The sequence below is a fragment of the Genypterus blacodes genome, unplaced genomic scaffold (assembly GCF_046128005.1).
Source record: "Genypterus blacodes isolate CSIRO-AG114 ecotype Tasmania unplaced genomic scaffold, CSIRO-AGI_Gbla_v1 ptg000149l_1, whole genome shotgun sequence".
Taxonomy (NCBI): Eukaryota; Metazoa; Chordata; class Actinopteri; order Ophidiiformes; family Ophidiidae; genus Genypterus; species Genypterus blacodes.
In genome coordinates, this window is record NW_027466951.1 from 2501 (window position 1) to 22500 (window position 20000).

The 20000-nt window shown below is 50.4% G+C and overlaps 2 protein-coding genes across 3 annotated transcripts in view; both read right to left on the reverse strand.

Moving 5' to 3' along the window:
• Positions 1-793: 793 nt before the first annotated feature.
• LOC143012556 (aryl hydrocarbon receptor-like) lies at positions 794-16476 on the reverse strand. Its single transcript, XM_076165744.1, has 11 exons — positions 16408-16476; positions 13312-13522; positions 9133-9236; positions 8443-8532; positions 8121-8250; positions 6838-6971; positions 6345-6547; positions 6134-6243; positions 5741-5882; positions 3854-5435; positions 794-3375 (listed from the first exon to the last, which is right to left on the reverse strand). The coding sequence occupies exons 1-11, from the start codon at positions 16474-16476 to the stop codon at positions 3223-3225; spliced, it is 2928 nt and encodes a 975-aa protein (XP_076021859.1). The 3' UTR covers positions 794-3222.
• Positions 16477-16657: 181 nt separating this feature from the next.
• LOC143012568 (aryl hydrocarbon receptor-like) overlaps positions 16658-20000 on the reverse strand; it is a 17028-nt gene continuing 13685 nt past the window's right edge. For both annotated transcript variants that reach the window (XM_076165765.1, XM_076165764.1), the window contains exons 9-11: positions 19735-19876; positions 18130-19654; positions 16658-17915 (exon numbers count right to left, since the gene is read on the reverse strand). In XM_076165765.1, coding sequence (XP_076021880.1) covers positions 17835-17915; positions 18130-19654; positions 19735-19876 — 1748 coding nt within the window. In that variant the 3' untranslated portion in view covers positions 16658-17834. The remainder of the gene's footprint in view (positions 17916-18129; positions 19655-19734; positions 19877-20000) is intronic.

Here is a 20000-nt window from a genome sequence, read left to right on the forward strand (position 1 = left end):
AGGACACACACACTCAGGACACACACACTCAGGACACACACACACACACACACACACTCAGGACACACACACACACACACACACACTCAGGACACACACACACACACACACACTCAGGACACACACACACACACTCACACTCAGGACACACACACACACTCACACTCAGGACACACACACACACACACACACACAGGACACACACACACTCAGGACACACACACACACACACACACACTCAGGACACACACTCGCACACACACACGCACACACTCAGGACGCACCACCACACACACACACGCTGTGGTTTCTTACCCTTTGATGGCCTTTGGTGCCCTGCGTCGTGGCTCCAGACGCATGTTAGTGTCAGCAGGACAAAGCTCAGCCTCCTTCCTCTCATGCTGAAGATCAGACTGAAGCTCCTCTGAAGCTCCGCCTGCTCTGCTAACTGCAAACATCTGGGCTGGGCCGGGCTAACAAAGGTCAAAGGGCGCCGGAGGAATGTGTTTCATCAAAACATGTGTGTGTGTGTGTTCTCACAGTAAGATGCTAAACAACAACACGTGTGTATGTGTGTGTGTGCGTGTGTTTACTCATAGTCAGACGCTTACAGCACTTGGTGTGTGTGTGTGTGTGTTTACTCATAGTCAGACGCTTACAGCACTTGGTGTGTGTGTGTGTTTACTCACAGTCAGACGCTTACAGCACTTGGTGTGTGTGTGTGTGTGTCTGTGTGTGTGTGTGTGTGTGTTTACTCACAGTCAGACGCTTACAGCACTTGGTGTGTGTGTGTGTTTGTCACTGTGGCTTTATTTTCAATGCATGAAATCATACATATGAAACAAGCAATCAAAGGTCAGGGGTCAAACATGTAACGCGCATGTTCAAACAAACGTGGCTATGCTAAGTTAAGCTAAGGTCTCAGCTGTATGGCACCATTACGTCATAACGCGTCCGGGTGTTTGTGATGATGTCACTATTTACAACATTGAGTCCACAGAGGCGCCCAAACACGCCTGCGTCGCCCTGGCAACACCGCCAACACACACACAGTTACCAGGTCACAACATTTAAATTAAATATATCAAACATTTCTGTCATGGAAAAAAATTAAAATGGTCAAAGAAACACGCGTGTAGCACAACGAACAACAACATGACATCATCTTAACATCATCATGACATCATCTCAACGGTCACCTGGAAAATCTCTGTTCAGCTTCACGACATCGTTTTATTTACAGGAAACATTCAGAGCTGCGTCCTTCCTTCCTGTTAGCATCCTCGCTTCTACACTCAGGTTCTAGCACTTTAAAGGAACACTTCAGCGCTTAGCTACAGGAGGAAGTCTCAGCGTGTCCAGCACATAGACAGGTCCGGGACATGTTTAGCTTAGCTTAGCTTAGCACATCCCATGGCAGCTGAGGGAAACTTTAGCCAGCGTCTTCCTGGACAACACACCTTCTTCCTGTTTACTCAGGTGAGGCCGGGAACAAGCTCATAAATATTCATGAGGAACGACCTGTGATATAGTCTGAGCCTGGTTAGCGCATTAGCTTCAAAGATTCTATGTGTTTAGGCTAACGGTTAGGGGCGGAGCTATGTCGTCTGAATTTACAGCTGAAGTCGCTCACAAACCATCTATGTGCTGGACCTCATCAGTCTTCCGATGTGAGTTGGGGGGGGGGGGGCTCCGGATGAACGCAACCACTTCTTCTTAGACTGTCTCACCTGTCATTCAATACAAGGGAGAATGCGCCCCCTGCTGGAGGACATGGATGAATAAATACAGATCTAATCAGTCACAGTTCAACGTTTTAACAAAAAATAAAGATCATCAACAATATGAACAAAAGTTAACAATTCGAGTGAGCGAGGAGGAGGACAGCACCGCCTGTGTGTGTGTGTGTGTGTGTGTGTGTGTTGTGAGGTCATGAACTCACCGCAAAAACAATAAAAACGCTCCAAAATCCCTGAATACAGAATCTGCATCACGTGAGTAAAATAAAGTGCAGCGTATTTCTAAACGTGTTGTAACTCTACACGTCTCTAACATGTGGATTAATCTCATCAGGGAAACCCCCCCCCCCCCACCCAGAGAGCAGATTACATTCTTCCTGCTTGAAGAAAGAAGCCGGTGCCGTGTCACGTGTGTCAGCATGTGGCAGGAGTCACTTCCTCTCTCTCTGGTTTAACATCCAGCTTTTCTAATATAGAAATGATCCATAAACAACAACAAAAACATCTGGATGATTGACGGGACGTCGTATCCCAAACTGGAGGGATCTGCGAGCTGCAGACAGAGCAACAAGGGACAGCAGGGGGGGGGGGGGTAGTTACTGTCCCTACCCAGAGGTAAGACATGAAAGCCGGCGCCCCCTGCCAGAGGAGCTCTGTAGAGCCTTCAGTAGAGCATCAAGCTCCTCTCACCCAGAGATAGAGCTTCACAGAGAGGCAGAGCGGTAAACAGAGCTGCAGGTCGGCTCTCCTCGGGACCAGGCTGCAAGGACCCAGGAGAACCTCCCCAGCCAAGGTCAAAGGTCACATGGACACAAACACTGACATGAAAGCTAGAGTGGACACAGATGTTTCACTTCAGAGTGGAGGAGAGTCAAATGTGAGTGGAAGAGCACAACCAGCAACTGGATCTGGTTCCTCTGTGTGGATCTGGTTCCTCTGTGTGGATCTGGTTCCTCTGTGTGGATCTGGTTCCTCTGTGCGTACGGATCATCCTGTCCCTCTGGACCACAGCGTGTTCTGATACAAGGTGAAGCAGATCTGAGCCGTCCCCTGGATGAGTCCCAGACTTCCTCTCCATCTCTCCAGTTATGTCTCAGTCCTAGAAGCAGACAAACGTCCTGGAATCCCACCATCAGACTCAGAAAATGTTCTGAGTGGAACCAAGCCATGATCGTTTTGCCGCACATCCTTTTATAAAAAAAACTTCTTGAAGCAGATTGTAGCTGAGCTGACTGAAGTGTGAGCAGATGTCACTGGCATGCTGCTGCTGGTGTGTTTGAAGGTGCAGGTCAAAGTTCAGCTTGACTTTGGATCTGAGCCTGTGTGGGATCAGACTGAGCTCCTCTCAGCCTCATGACTGCATCGGTGTAAACCAAACATACAGGCCTACATCTGTTCACTTCTGTCTGTGTGTATAAGGCCGCTCTGTCATTGGCTGCTTCTGGCCAATCACAGCGCCCGGCTGCGTCCCGGTGTTTCCCGCTCAGAGGTAGAAGCCGGTGGCTGCGGGGTCGGGCGGGCCGGAGAGCGTCTCGGGGCCGGGGGGCATCTGCACAGCAGGGGGCGCTGCTGCGCTCCCATTGGGCAGAGCACAGCCTGCTGGGTAAGAGCTGCTCTGGATGCAGCTGCTCTCCATCTGCAGGACAGCAGAGACATCACAACATCAATCACACTGAGGGTGAACAAGCATGTGACTCAGACTTGACTGCTTACTGCCTCTCTCAGCTCTCAGGTCTCCGACATGGAAACGTTCTGAGTTGTTGCACTCTGGAGATTTTTCATTTTGAAGAGATATTTGAAAATAACTAACTGGATTTTGGATTTTTGCGTTTGACGGTGCTTGTTTTTAGTTTTCTTCTGGAATCAGTTAATCCAATAAACAGAAGGTAAACAGTCAAAGAAGGCACCCGGAAGTTACTGCACCATAAAGATCAATGAAAAGGGTCAAAGGTCATATTAGTATGTATCTAAACTTCTGTCTTCATGTAGAGGAGCTTTAGAGGCTTTAACACCTGAACATGGATCCATAAGGGTCCATTAGAGACCTGCAGACCTGAGAGGAGGAGAAGAAGATCTACATGAGGACATCAGTGAGTGAGTTCAGACTGACTCACCTTACTGTGGCTGCTGCTGTGAGTGAGGTCAGAGGCCACCACACCGTAGTGGTCCAGCTGTCCCACTCCCAGGATGTGTTCCAGAGAGGCGTTGGGTGGAGGACACTGGGACAGGCCAGAGAGGACCTGGGCCAAAGGGACTGGGATCTGCTCCTGCTGCCGTTTGTAGTTGGGCCCCTGAAAGGACGAGGCGGCGGTCTCTGCCCCGCGCTGCGGCACTCTCCTCCCAAACAGAGCGCCCCCGCTAAAGGTGTAATCCACATGATCCATGTCAGACAGGCCGTAATCAAGGCAGGTGTCAGTTTGGCTGTTATTGAGGCAGGAGTTGCTGCCTGCACTCTCACTGAAGTTACAGTCCGTCCACAGGGATTTCCCCGCTGAGTGGTTGGTGCTGGAGAGCCCACACAGTCCGTTGAGGTTTGTAGCATTCTGTCTGGCGTGGTACTGCTGAGGTAGCTGGCTCTGCATCCTGGACTGCTGCTGCTGCTGAAGGTAGCACTGATGCTGCTGACGAAGTTCTCTGTCCAGGTGAAATGTTTTCCTGTTGAAGAGAGTCTGTGGTGTGTGATAGTTTTCAAGATGGATCCCTGTGCTGACCAGAATGTCTTGGGCTGTCCACTGCCCGTTTGGAATGGATTGATTCTGTTCCAATAGGTCTCCGTTGGCTAATGTCTGAGGCAAGGGCGCCCTCTGCTGGTTCCAGTTATGAACCACTTTGCCTGGCTGCATGTGAAGGTGCTGCTGCATCTGCTGAGACAGTTGGATGATGGGTGCCTGTCCCATCAGAGGAGGCTTATGGTGAGGAAACTGGGTTTGCACGTTGGGGTCAGAGGTGGGGTGGTTCTCTGGTTGGGCCAGTGCTGCAGTGGAGGTTGTGGCCTTGGCGGTACCTAGAGGTGCTTGTTCACCCATGGCCTCTGCAGGATCTGACTTTAAATCCAGTGAGTCGTGTATGTAAGAGATGATCTCATCATTGGTCAGCAAGTCATCGAGGGTGGGCACCCGCTCAGGATCCATCTCAACTCTGATCATCCGCTCATCCAGCAGCAGCAGCTCCAAGTCCTCAGCGCTCAACCCGAGTCCTTCAAGAGCTCCAAACAGCTCACCGTTTGAACAACCGTCCTCCTCTGCAGCCGCCCCCTGCCCCCCTAAAGACAAGGAGTCCAGGGTGGCGAGCAGCGGGTCAAAGCTGCCGGCCGGCTCTGGTAGGCCCAGACCGATCCCTCCGTTGATTGGCACCTCCCATCGCGTGTGCAAGCTGGAGGAATCAGATTGTGAAAAGCCCATGTGTTCAGCAAAGAAGCTGCTGTGAAAGGACACCTTGGGCTCTGGGGCCGGCTGGCAGACGTACACAGACTCATCTTGGCTCATAAGAGCTCCAAAGAGGGAGCCGGGCTTCAGCCCGTCCTTTGCCATCCTCTCTGTACGGCTTTTCTTGGACTTGCTGCCATTTTTCTCTTGGCCGCCATCACCAAAGCCTGCAATGGGATGGTTGGACTGGTAGAGCAGCGCCTCACCTGTGGCGTAGGTGAAGGGCAGGTGCAAGGAACGCTTACGCAGATGTTCTCCTCCTTCCTCATCCCTGAAGACAGAAGACAGGTTAGTTATCAGAAGATCATGGCGGTTTCAACAGAGCAGCAGGTCTGCTCTCCTCAGGACCAGGCTGCTAGAAACCAGCAAGCTTCCCCGTAAAGGTCAAAGGTCACATGGACACAAACACTAAACACCTAAAGGAAACACATCTGAGCTGAAGTTAGACTCTGATACAGGTTTAGAGAGTTTTGTTCTGTGAATGTTAGACATGTATTCCTGTATGTTGTTGGGCTTTATTGCGTCCTTCACATGTTCATGAAGATTTCTCCACCATGTGACTCCATGTGTACTTACAGAAGAGGCCTCTGGGTGGCGATGATGTAATCTGGCTTTCCGTTCTTGTAAACCAGCCTGGCGTTGGCTTGGACCCATTTCCAGAGATTGTCCTTGGTGAGCAGCCGGAACACAGTCAGACCACTTTCCCCAGTCTTCATCACTACATACACACACACACACACACACACACACACACACACACACACACACACACACACACACACACACACACACACACACACACACACACACACACACACACACACACACACACACACACACACACACACACACACACACACACACACACACACACACACACACACACACACACACACACACACAGTAAAAGATAAGAAAAGGAAGAAAAGGATGTAAACTAAAGCTGGCCTTGTGTTCTTGTGGTCTTACTCCTGACGTGGTTCTCAGCACAGTGCAGCATGTCAGCAGCGTGGATGAACTGATATCCAGACCCTCGAACCCGAAGCTCCGCCTCCGTGTATCCCAGCACGATCTTCCCCCTGAAAACCAATGACAGCGTTCAGTTTCCTTCATTCTGCTCTCTGTCTGTTTTCACATTCAGCGTCTCTTTCTCTCTTCCTCTCTTTCTCTCTTGTCTTACTTGGCGTCGCAGGCCATGGGTGTGAAGTCCAGCTTGTGTTTTGTTCTGAAGATCATGTTCTTGGTCCTGATCTCCAGGATGGAGGGCGGCTGCAGCGGCGTGGCGATGGCGAACAGGGCTAGCTGCGACGCCGCCTTGGCTCCATTCTCCTGCTTGTGGCTCTGTCCGTGCAGGAACTTCAGACGGCCCTGAACGTTCAGCGCCTGAGAAGGAGAGACGGAAAATTTGATCCCCGGGTTTCTGGAGCCAAACTGAAGAAACATTACAGAGATAAAACTGAAATAATTATAAATCTGAATAGGAAAAAGAATGTAAATGACTGGAGAAGATGTTTGCCGTAGGAAACAAACGTCAGAATGAGGCTCTGACAGACTGCTGCCCCGGTTTGTCCGCTGTCTGATTCTGGTTTGAATTACAGCGGAGATGGGTGTGAAAGCTCTCAGCCTGGTGTGGAGCAGGACAGGCAGGTTGTATGTTGGGATGTTGGACCCACCAGGAAGCCGGAGGAGTTATCCAGCAGGCAGCGGAAGCGGCAGACGAAGCTTCTCTCCAGGAAGGAGGAGTTCTCTGGAGGAAGCTGCTCGGGGTTGTAGGTGACGAGTGAGGAGCTGCAGTCAGCTTCCATCTCTGAGGTCAGGAAACAAGGGGAGGAGATGAAAGCAAATGAAGCAACAGACACACAACTCAAGTGTTCAGGGTTTGATTTTCAGACAGATTCATTTGAGTCCTCCTGGTTTGTGGCCACCAGGGGGCAGCGTGTCACAGTGTTGTGCCTCCATGCAGGTCTGTGGGGGGAGGGGCTCCATGTCACACACTTGGACTGAAAGCTCCGGTTGTTTCTCAGCAGCAGTGACATCATGAGTGACATCATCATCTCTAAGCTGATGTGTCATGAAACCACGCCTCCCTCAGGTGGATTTAGGGATAAAGAAGTAATTCACCAGATGAAGATGAAGATGAAGTCCCAGCTCTACATGAGGCACGTGAGGTCAGAGGCCATCAGGTGTGAAGGTTCTGAAGGAGGTTCTGAAGGTTCTGTAGCACTAATAACTCACTGCTCCACTATGTCACAAAGGGTTAAACAGCCCCCCCCCCCACACACACACACACACATCTGTACTACAGGAGAATTCATTGTAGCACTCATCATCATCTTCATCATCATCATCATCAGCCCCTGTGGAGAGGAGGACTTAGATAATGAGGCTAAAGACGCCGAGGAGGAGGAGGAGGAGGAGGAAGGTCTGAACAGAAGCAGCACACACAGACCTTAAGCACCTTAAACCTTCACCTGATCCTCCACAGGACGATTACAGGGTCATGTGACCTGACCTCCATCTGACTGATGAAAGCCTCAGAGATTACACACAGACACAAACTGGGACCAGGACCAGGACCACACCTGAAGTACTGCACAGTACTCATGTGTACTGATCAACCAATCACACACACACACAGAGAGAGAGAGAGAGAGAGAGAGAGAGACAGAGACAGAGAGAGAGAGAGAGAGAGAGAGAGAGAGAGAGAGAGAATCCTCCTGATTCATGTCTATATTTCCTCCTTTCCTTACTTCCTTCTTCCCTTTCCTACTTCTGGTCTTGTCTGGTCGTTTCTCCTTCATCTTTTCTTTGATCTTTCCTTATCTCCTCTGCTTTCCCTTTTTCATTCACCGTTGCTTCATTTGCTTCCTTTTTCTTACTTTCTTTTTTGAGATAGAATTAACTGGTTTGATTGATTGATTGATTGATTGATTGACTGATTGATTGGGGGACCGACCTTGTGGGGAGTCCTGTGTGATGGAGGCCACAGCAGCGGGAGGGTTCAAGGCCCAATGCAGGTTCCTCCTCAACTCCTGCTGGTCCTCTGTGTGGACCAGATCATAGACACTCTGATGCACCACGTCAGTCTGAGGAGGAGAGGGAGAGGAAGAGGAGGAGAGAGGGAATAAACAGATGATAAGACTTCTTTGTGTAGGACTTTTACTTTGAAGGAGCCTCACCTGATGTGAGTGTGTGTGTGTGTGTGTGTGTGTGTGTGTGTGTGTGTGAGTGTGAGTGTGAGTGTGAGTGTGTGTGTGTGTGTGTGTGTGTGTGTGTACCTGGTGGAAGCCCAGGTAGTCCTGAATGGTGTGTGAGGAGTAGAAGATGGTTCCATCAGCAGTGAGGACCATCACAAACCCGTTCAGAGCCTGCAGGTCAAACAGAACATCAGGAACCTCAAAGGAACATTTTCCTCTTCCTGGAACTCCACAACCCATTTTGGACTTTAGGAAGCTACATCTCCCCTTCAGGTTGGTGTTTGTATTTCTGAAGACATGAAGAGGAACTGGAGCTCATAAAACCTTTTTGTGTTTCACAGTAAATCATTCATTTCCTGCGTTTAGTTTTAATAATTCATCACTCAGAGCTCCTGGATTATGGAGATGAAGCTCTACAGCCCTCCTCTCCCAGCAGGCCCTGGTCTCCCATGACATGCAGGTTGATCCTCATTATGAAGCCTCCTGGCCGTCTGTCTGCCTCTGGAATGTCGGTGTGATCCACATCGGGAGGAAGCCGACCGGAAAATCAGAGACTCCAGCAGATCCCCAAAAGATCACAAAACCTCCATGGAGGATTAGACCAGTGTCAGACCAGGTTCAGGCTGTTAAGACCAGCTACAGGCCAGCTTCACACCAGTTTCAGTCGGACTTTAAAGCAGTTTAGTCGTACGTCTGTTCTCTTTTCTCTAAAGCGTTTCCATGGAGGTCACACTGATGCAAGTTCACCCTCCTGTTTCCTGTCGCACTGACCTGCAGGAGGAGTTCTCCTTCAGCAAGTCGACCCTCAGCTTCATCCGCCGCTTTGCCTTCTGGGTTTTTGGTGGCAGCTGCACCGTTTCGACCGGTCAGAGCGACTGTGGAGAAAAGAGAGAGAGGGCTTGACTTCATTTCAGTGAGATTATCAGGGAAACAGGGTTGATTGATAAGTCGTGGGCCTATGAGGGAGGTCTCACTTCATGTCATCACAAACTCAGATCTGAACCCAAGCTAACTACCAATCCGCTGCACTGCCTCCTCTAGAACCTCCAGATGATCATGGAGGAGGAGATCATGGAGGAGGAGATCATGGAGAAGGAGATCATGGAGGAGGAGATCATGGAGGAGGAGATCATGGAGAAAGAGATCATGGAGGAGGAGATCATGGAGGAGGAGATCATGGAGGAGGAGATCATGGAGGAGGAGATCTCACGGTGAAGTGAGACATTGTGATGTCATGAGAAAGAGAGCAGCGGTGAGCACATTAATCTATGACCCCTGCAGGAGTGCTGAGCGGTGACCTGTGATGGCCTTTGACCCCAAGGTAATTTCTTGACATGATTGGGTGACTGAGTTCTGGGTCAGACCTTTTGTTGTCTATGAAGAGGGTTAATGAGGAGTCCATGGGGGGGCGGGGCCTAGCCGTGTCAGGATGGCATATGGGCTGCGTGTGCGTGTGTGTGTGTGTGTGTGTGTGTGAGAGAGGCACAGCTTTGCTTGGACACCTTGGTCATTTTGTCTGTGAGATCTAAAGAAGCTTGTAGAAGAAGAATCACTGCACCACAATCCAGAGTTTAACGGAGGACCTGTCAATCCCTGTGATCAGCTGAGCGTTCACAGGAAAAAGGTGAAACTTTAGGAATATTATACAATATTAGGTTTCATTTGATTAAGTAGAGCAGAGGGTGGAGCTCACACACGCCTGAAGATCTTAGTTGGGTCAAGAATCTTCCAGAATCAATAACATAACATTGTTTTTATTTATTATTATATATGTTTACCCAGATTCATTGAAATCCAATGTCTGCTTTTAGAGGAATGTGTGAGTCTTTGTGTTCAGATGTGAGTTTGTGGCTGCAGAGGGTCAGATGGTTGATCTCCTGCATGGCTGGAGGAGGACAAAGAGCAGCAGAGCTCCTCAGGCTTCAGTGAGCAGAGCTGCTGACCACATCATGAAATATTGATCTCACATACACACATGTGGCATGATGGTGCTGCAGCCAGAGGCCAGAGGCCTAAACATGCTAATGTTAGCACCATGGAGACGACAACAACATACACACATCACAACTGGGCTAATATGACAGGAGGTCAGAGCCTTCTTCCTCCTCCTCCTCCCTTGTCCTTCTCTGAATCAGCTCCATCTCAGCTCCATGATGCTGCTAGTTGATGTTTGTAGCTCTGCTAGACACTTGGCTCTGCCTGGAGACACAGAGCTCCTATCAGAAGAGGACTGAGGGACCACCAGATCCAGATCCTACTGACCCAGATCCTACTGACCCAGATCCTACTGACCCAGATCCCACTGGTCTAGGTCCTACTGATCCGGAACCTGCTGATCCAGGTCCTACTGATCCAGGTCCTACTGATCCAGGTCCTACTGACCCAGACCTAAGTGATCCAGGTCCTGCCGACCCAGATCCTACTGATGCATGTCCTTCTGATCCAGAACCTGCTGATCCAGGTCCAGATCTAGTAGTAAGGTAGAGTGAACACAGGACAAACAGACTGAATGTTGGTCTTTGGACTAAAAACATTGAAACTTTAATCCACAACCGGCCCAAGTTGGCCAAACCTCCACTTAAAGCTCCAATACATGGATGAGTGTGTGCCCAGTGCGGGGCCCCCAGTGGCCCTCTGCACCATGTGACTGATGGGACCTGACAACCGAGCAGTGACCCTGAAAATCAGACAGTTTGTGGGCTCAGACGCCTGCGGGGGCTCGGCCTGTCCTCCAGTGTGGAGCTCAAACATCTTCCTCCATTAAGCAACATACTCACACAGACGGAGCAGGAAGGATTCAGACTGGAGCTGCATTCACACCAGCAGGGCCATGAACCACATACATGTTTGTTTGAAACACGGACGCTTGGTAAAGGTTTCCTTTACGGAAGAGTCAGAAGGAACTTAGAGGTAATGTGATGACTCACTTTGTTATTCTCTGAACGTTTTGACAGTTTACCCAAAACAAAGATCACAGCTCCTCCCACTTACAGGTCAGGCTCAGAACTTATCAATCAAGCCCAAAGCTCTCCTGTTTCTCATGAACCACATGAGAAGAATGTCAGGATCCTCTCTGCTCTGCCTGAGAGCTGTGTGTGTGTGTGTGTGTGTGTGTGGCAGAGTAAATATAGAACATTTCAACTCACTCACCCCCCCCCACTGCAGCAGCAAATGAACACGCGATGTGCGCGCACACACACACACACACACACACACACACACACACACACACACACACACACACACACACACACACACACACACACACACACACACACACACACACACACACACACACACACACACACACACACACACACACACAGTTTTGTGTCTCCCGAGGTTTCTCCATCACATGGTTGCATATTTGCTTATGAGGGGAGGGTGGGGGAGGGGCGGCGGGGAGTGGGGGGAGGGGATTTGGTGGAGGTTAAGACGAGGGGGCGGAGTCATTCTCCCTCTCAGTCCACATCGAGCCCCGCCCTGATGGGGGTGGAGTCAGATTTACACCCAGAGGCCAGATTCACAGCGCCGTGACAGAGTCGCCATGGCGCCCGGCTCAGTCAGAGCTGAGAGCGCCGCCGCATTAAAATCAAAACATGAATGGGCGTGGCCTCGATAGATTTGGGACCAACCACAGAAGAAAGTGTGACTGATGAGTTCTGTATGGTTGAACTTCACACTGCAGCTCCATGTTTACACTCTGAGGATGTGGAGGATTCTACTTCCTGCCCCGCTGGCTGCCTCTGATGGGCTCTGTGTTCTGATTGGTCCAAACATTTAATGACAGCTCTGGGATCTGACACACACACACACACACACACACACACACACACACACACACACACACACACACACACACACACACACACACACACACACACACACACACACACACACACACACACACACACACACACACACACACACACACACACACACACACACACACACACACTCTTTCAGCAGGATTTTCTACTGTTTACATACAACACATTATGTACGTCTCCGTGGCGACGGGCCCTCCTCCATGTAAGCGCCCTGAGCTCGTTAATTACTTAGAGAGCGTCCAGGATGTAGGCTAATGCAGTTAGACACAGGGCCTGTCTAAAGGCTGGACTCTGACCTATTAGGACTGAAATCCACAATCAATAATTCACAGTGACAGGACGAGCAGAGGCTCCATGTGAAGACAAGCGCCTCTTCATCATCTCCACTCGTCATGTTTGTGCTCACTGATCAGCACTCAAACTGATCAATGACTCAGCTGACACACAGGATCAGATCAGATCAGGACCGGGACCGGGACCAGGACCAGGACCAGGACCAAGGAATGTTTGAATCCTGTGTTAAGCCAGTTTCAGACCAATAGCTGGAACAGTTTAAACCAGTTTCAGGTTCATTCTAGTCCAGCATCAAGTCAGGTTCAAGTTCAGAGCTCCACTATGGATCCAGTTTGACACCAGTCTGAGGACCACATCAGGTTTAGACCAGTCTAATCTCTGGCTGCTGATGGACGCGCCACACGTTTCAGCCGTACGTTTCCTGTCGTCTCACCACAAACAGACGCTGCCTTAAATAAACACACAGCCTCCATTTCATCAATTCTTTAAACTCGCCATCTTCAATTATTCAGGAGGGAGGGGAGAGGAAACCACGGCCGCAATGCAGCATTCTCACACACACACACACACACACACACACACACACACACACACACACACACACACACACACACACACACACACACACACACACACACACACACACACACACACACACACACACACACACACACACACACACACACACACACACACACACACACACACACACACACACACACACACTCGATGTTCAGTGTGACTCAGTGAGCACTATAGTGAAATGGGTGGAGACACTGTCGCCCCCTACAGGCAGGCCGGGTTTGAGCGAGGCGAGCTGTCGTACCAGAGAAGAAGTTCTTGGCCCTCAGGTAGCTGACGCTCAGGCGCAGGATGGACAGTTTGTCCAGACTGGCTGTGACCTCCTCAGGGAACGGCAGCAGGCCGGCCAGGCGCTCCAGCTCCCCGTTCAGCCGGTCCCGGTGCCGTTTGGACGGGTTGGACTTTGCCCCTTCAGCTGGAGGAGCTTTGACCCTGAGAAGAAAGAAAAACAAAACCTTTCATTGACCTTTACCACGTGATGTCACAGGTCAGGTGATGTCACAGGTCAGGTGATGTCACAGGTCAGGCGGTACCAGGAGGTCACGAAGCTCCCGCTCGCCACGTCAAGTCCATGAAACCAAACCTGGTGTCTGAACAACAACGGGGTTTGTTTGCGCCAAAGAGCCAAGTTCAGGGGAGGAGCCTAACTCGTGACATTAAAGCCATGGCGGCCACAGACCAAACACAGAGATGTGAGCCGTCCTGTAGGCGGCGCTACAGCAGCAGAAAGTCAAAGCAGGGACGCCTTCAGCCAACCAGAGACAGGATCTGACCAAAACACATTCAATCTAATCATCACTTTATTATTCTGTAATCAGCTGACAGAAGACAGAATTTTACACGTTGAATTTCTTTTATATTTGAAGGTTTTTTTTTTTTTCCAGGAATAAACCTGAACAAAAAAACCCCAAGAGAAATGTTGGGTTTCCTCCTCTTCCTCTGTTTTTGTTTCTTGCTCATCCAGAATTCAGATTCATGTCAGAGATTTAATGAATTGGAATATAATAAAATCAAAATAACAGAAATGAAAGAAAATAAAGAATACATTGATTTCTTTGATCATTTTTCCTGTAAAATTAAAAATCCTTCTCTTCATTTTCCTTTAAAAGTCTAAATTTTCCTTTAAACGTCTTCATTCATTTACTCTTTTAAATGTTTTCGTTAAATCATGACGTCAGTGATTCTGCTTCTCCTCACATTGAAATGTTTCCGTTTATAAATATTTCAGTCTTGAATTTTTCATGCAGTAAACATGAAATAAAAATCTAACAATGTAGTAAACAATAAAATAATCATTATTCAAATACAAAGATTTGATTCTGAAATGAAATGAAATCTAATAATCAAACAATTCATTTAGATTTAGATTTACTTCACACTGACGTCACAATGTGTCAATCAGCAAACGTGCAGGAGATCGAGATCATATTATTATTACTATCATTATTATTATTACTATTATTATTATTATTACTATTAGTACTATTATTATTTTAATATTATCATTATAATATTATGAAGTGATCATTTTTGCTTTATTTGATTTCTGGCTGAAATGTCTGATCGAAAAGATCAGATTGGTGTCGATGCTGTGATCGATACTTCGGTGAGATGATCGATACATGAGCGCGGAAAATATTAATAACGAAGATTTACAGAACTGTAAAGAAAAAGAGAAAGAAAAGAAAGAAAATAAAAAAAGAGTCCGAAGCTGCGACACAAAATGGCGCAGCGGCCTGCAGCCACACACACACACACACACGCGCAGGCCTATTATAAATGTTTGACCCTAAATATCACACTAAAGGAAATATCATTGTTAATTTTAATAAAAACAGTTTGATTCCGATATTCTGATTTATTTTCTTACTGAGCGGGTTGACTGATGAAGCTCTCTCACACACACGCACACACACACACACACACACACACACACACACACACACACACACACACACACACACACACACACACACAACAAAATTAAACACATTTGATTTACATTAAATAATTGAAAACGAAATTATTTTTTCTCTACATTAATGTTCCGCTTGTTTGATTCAAATTAAGAAATTGCAACACCACACACACACACACACACACACACACACACACACACACACACACACACACACACACACACACACACACACACACACACACACTCACACAGTATAACCAAGCTGAATCAAACACTGATCGCGGATCGATCACTCACGCTCTCTGCACCGGCTTCCTCCGCTTGCGTCCCGCGTACATAATGAGGCGAGAGCGCTCCGCTTCGATCCGCCGCCAAACTAATGAATCCAAAACAAACTAGCAGAAAAAAGCGAGCAGAGACGTCAAACCGGATGAGATGAGAGCGGCTGAGCGTCAGACCCGAGCACCGCGATCCCTTTGGAGCCTCATGATTGCGCCGCACACACACATTCGTGCTTCGCTCACTTCGCTGCAGTAATCTGGACTTTACGTCTCCATCACCGGAGCCCCCAATCAGAGGCGCGCGTGGCCGCGGGAGCGCGCATTCCTCCGCGGGCACGCAGACACAGATTTCTGACGGGGACGCGCAACGTCACCGGTGCGCGGGCACGAGCGAGAATCTCCTGGAAACACGGGCCGAGCGGATTCCCCCGACCAATCAGAGAGCAGCAGGGGGGCGGGGCGGAATGTGGGTCAGAGGTCAGACTGGGAAATAATAAAACTCGACGCAACTTCCGGTATGGAGACCTACGCCTGAACAGATCAGTAGGATTAGAACGAGGTTTTATTTCATCATTAATCTAAAAGAAACATCTGGAACTACGAAGACAAACAAAGATATCACGTGTTTGTTTGTTTGTCTTCATGTCAACACCAAAACAAACAAACACATGGATCCATCAGATCGTTAGCTGACATCATACAGGAGCAGTGACACACACACACACACACACAGCTGCAACATGGCAGCCTGACTTCCTCCCTCAGGTTCACACAGTGATCGATCACACACACACACACACACACACACACACACACACACACACACACACACACACACACACACACACACACACACACACACACACACAGTGTGTTATCAATCAAGCCACCTTCACTTTTATCTTCCCATCACAGAATCAGTCATCATGCCTGCTGCTGATACAAACCAGTTTGATGGGCGTGTGGCGCCCTCTGGTGGCCTCTTCTCTCCTCAGCCTGCACAGTCTGGCCCTAAATGGAGCTGTGGTTGGATTGATCTCCTTCATCTCCATCCATGAAGGCTCAGAATTTATCAATCAGGCAGCTGTTGATTTTTGGAGTGTTGAGCCAAAAGTAAATGGAACACATCCAGCCTCACCTCACCTGACGTCCAGCAGAGGGCGCTCACAGCCTGGGATGGTTCCTGTTCTTCAGTCAGTGAGGTCATGATAACCAAAGAGCAGGGTCAGAGGTCACACAGAGACTAAACAGTGTGACGACTTCCGACAGGAGCTTAGAAGACAATGTGAAGAGAGTGACATCATCCATCTCTGCTCCTTCACACAGAAACCCCTGACACACACACACACATACATACAAACACACTCACCCACACACACACACAGGAAGGATGTTGAGTGTGTGTGCTTGTTGTTTGTCTTTATGTCGACACAAACAGAGGATTTTCTTACACTGGTGTCAAACAGGTTTCATTCCAGAACACTGCATGTCATTAAACATATACAAAGTTGAAAGTTTAAACATACAGAGGAGGTTTATGCTCGCTGGGTTGCCCTGGAGACCAAAGTCGGGTCGGGATCTGGGCTGAAGAGCTGGACTGTAAAAACCCTGCAGGACAGTGTGTGTGTGTGTGCGTGTGCGTGTGTGCGCGTGTGTGTCTGTGCATGTCTGTGTGTGTGTGTGCACGTGCGTGTGTGTCTCTCATGGAGCGATCAGCTGATGGTGTTTAGTGAGGTCATCACACTCAGGTCTAAGGGTTTACATGTGCAGCTTTAAAGTCCTGAAAGACCTCCTGGTCTGGACCCTGGAGTCTCCTCCCTCCTGGTCTGGACCCTGGAGTCTCCTCCCTCCTGGTCTGGACCCTGGAGTCTCCTCCCTCCTGGTCTGGACCCTGGAGTCTCCTCCCTCCTGGTCTGGACCCCGGAGTCTCCTCCTGGTCTGGACCCTGGAGACTCCTCCCTCCTGGTCTGGACCCCGGAGTCTCCTCCTGGTCTGGACCCTGGAGACTCCTCCCTCCTGGTCTGGACCCCGGAGTCTCCTCCCTCCTGGTCTGGACCCTGGAGTCTCCTCCCTCCTGGTCTGGACCCTGGAGTCTCCTCCCTCCTGGTCTGGACCCTGGAGTCTCCTCCTGGTCTGGACCCTGGAGTCTCCTCCCTCCTGGTCTGGACCCTGGAGTCTCCTCCCTCCTGGTCTGGACCCTGGAGTCTCCTCCCTCCTGGTCTGGACCCTGGAGTCTCCTCCCTCCTGGTCTCAGGCACCATGTTCTCTTACTAAAGCATCAGATTATGGTTTAAACATGTTTACATAGAAGAAATGAAAGAATTTCCCTCAAAGAATATTTGTCTTTGGTTGTTTGGTTGAGCTTGGACTGAGCAGCTGAGCTGAAGGCACTTTGTGGTTCCATACTTCATTATGACAGCGTCTCCGCTCACACTGAGCAGAGACGGGACACCAGACAGAGCCGCACGCTCACGCTGGGACAAGCAGATAAGCGCTGATACAGGCTAGTTACAGAGCCACGCCCCCTTCTGGATCACTGATCCACGCTTTACAAGCTGCAGGCTTTTATTCTGAAAAGTACATGGAGACTTCCCCCAGAGCAGGAACAGAGAAGTATCCTTTACTGTCAGCAGGAAGTCTGTCCTCCTGTGGACACACACAGAGACAGGAGTTAGAGAGGGAACACACACACACACGCACACACGCACACGCACACGCACACGCACACGCACACACACACACACAATGTTGCATGTTGAATGTTTTCAGATTTCTTACTGTCGCTCTCTTGGTAGAAAACGTGATTATGTGCGATGCTGACAGCCACAGTGAGAGAGTGTGTGTGTGTGTGTGAGGTCACCTGTGTCTGTCTTCTGAACTCCAGGTAGTGCTGCATGTTGGACACGTTGGACACGTTGGACATGTTGGACATGTTGGACATGTTGGACACGTTGGACACGTTGGACATGTTGGACATGTTGGACATGTTGGACAGGTGTCCCGTCTCCCCCTGTGGACTGATGCTGACGCTGTCCTGATGGATGGCCGACGTTCCGACCACCGGCTCACTGTGACCCCACTGGAAGTAGCTGGAGGCCTGAGGAGGACTCGTGTCCACAGGCGTCTCTGTCCCACTGTGACAGGAGCGACGGAAGACCGCCCCCCCCGTCGGCCCCGGGAGGAAGCCGGTGGGCGGAGCCTGCGGGACGCCCGTCGCTCCTCCCTGCTGAACGTGCTTCAGGCTCAGCCCGTTGACTCTGGAGGACCAGCGGGCGTCAGGGGGGAGCGTGTGGCCGGGGGAGGGGCGGGGTGCCGGCTGGTGTCCGCTCTGCAGGACGCCAGCAGGGGGCAGCATGAGGTCCAGGACCTGCTGGGTCTGCAGACAGGCTGAGTTAAAGTCATGAGATGGCAGGAGGGGGGGCGGAGGGTGAGTGGGGCCGGTCTGGGGACACTGAGGAACCTGAGGAACCTGACTGGACCCTGCAGGACCCACGTGGCCCACAGAGGCCTGCCTGAAGGGTTCAAATGGGGCTGGAGCCCCGTGAGCGGAGGGGTCGAACAGCAGGAGATCCGGCAGCTCTATGGACGGACAGAAGATGTCCTGCAGCTGAAGCTGCTGGATGGGGGGCAGGCTGGTCTCAGGCTGAGGGAGGGGGCCATAGTGGGACAGCTTCTGGGTGCTGCTGAAGGCCTGAGGAGCCTCTGTGAAGCTGTGGACTGGATCAGTCAGTCCAGCTGCTTGGCTGAAGATCTCCTGGTTGTTGTTTCCTGCTGTGAGGCAGCTGGGGAGCTTCTGGTTCCTGCTTCCATTCTCTTTGAACAAAACAGCGTCCATGTAGGCAAAGATGTCGTTGGTCAGGAGGTTGTCCAGCTCGGACTTGAAGCTATCGTCCGGCTCGTCCTGTCTGGGCCTCAGCACGCTCTGCCACTCCATCAGCTCAGCAGGATCCACCTCCAGGTTCTGCAGAGCTGAGAACATCTCCCCGTTCTGCACCATCTCCTCCAGAGAGCCGATCACAGCCAGCACCGACTCTGTGGCCTCCTCCTTCACCGCCACAGACTCTCTCAGCTCTGAGGGACCCGCCGCCTGCCAGGGGTCGCTGGGTATGTTGACCAGGGCTCTGCTGTCCATGAAAATCTGATCCATGGGCGAGGGGGCGGCGGTCTGGGCGTAGATGGTCTGGTCCTGTCTGAGGAAGCAGCCCAGCAGAGAGTCGGGGGACACGTCCTTCAGCATCTCGCTGCTTCTGCTGAGCGCTCTGTTGAGCTGAGGCTGAGAGATGTCGATGGTGGGGCCGCTGTTGTACAGGACGGCCTCTCCCGTGGTGAAGCTGAAGGGCAGGTGCAGACTCCTCTGCCTCAGGTGCTCCTCGCCCTCGCCGTTGCTTCAAGCAGACAAGCAGACAGAACGTTAAAGCACAAATTCAAATCCTGGGACGTGATGAGACGTCGGGTGGAAGCTCACACTAAGACTTTCTGTCGGACGATGATGAAGTCGGGTCCACCTCCCTTGTAGGTCAGCTTGGCGTTGGCCTGGACCCAAACCCAGCTGCCCGTCTTACTGAGCAGCCTGAAGACCGTCATGCCGCTCTCGCCCGTCTTGATCACTGACAGAGAGGAACAACAGTATAGTCGTGTTAAGGCTCAGCAGTCACACACTGATACCTGAGGCAGCACCCCGCCCTTATGTACCGAGCCCCGCCCCTAACAGAGTCTCATCCAATCAGAGCC

Excerpts from the sequence above, each read along its gene's own strand:
- LOC143012556 (XM_076165744.1), bottom strand. The coding sequence starts at position 16,476 with ATGACCTCACTGACTGAAGAACAGGAACCATCCCAGGCTGTGAGCGCC. Across the intron at positions 9,237-13,311 it reads GGCCAAGAACTTCTTCTCTG|TCGCTCTGACCGGTCGAAAC; the intron begins GTACGACAGCTC and ends TTTTCTCCACAG. Across the intron at positions 8,251-8,442 it reads ACTACCTGGGCTTCCACCAG|ACTGACGTGGTGCATCAGAG; the intron begins GTACACACACAC and ends TCTCCTCCTCAG.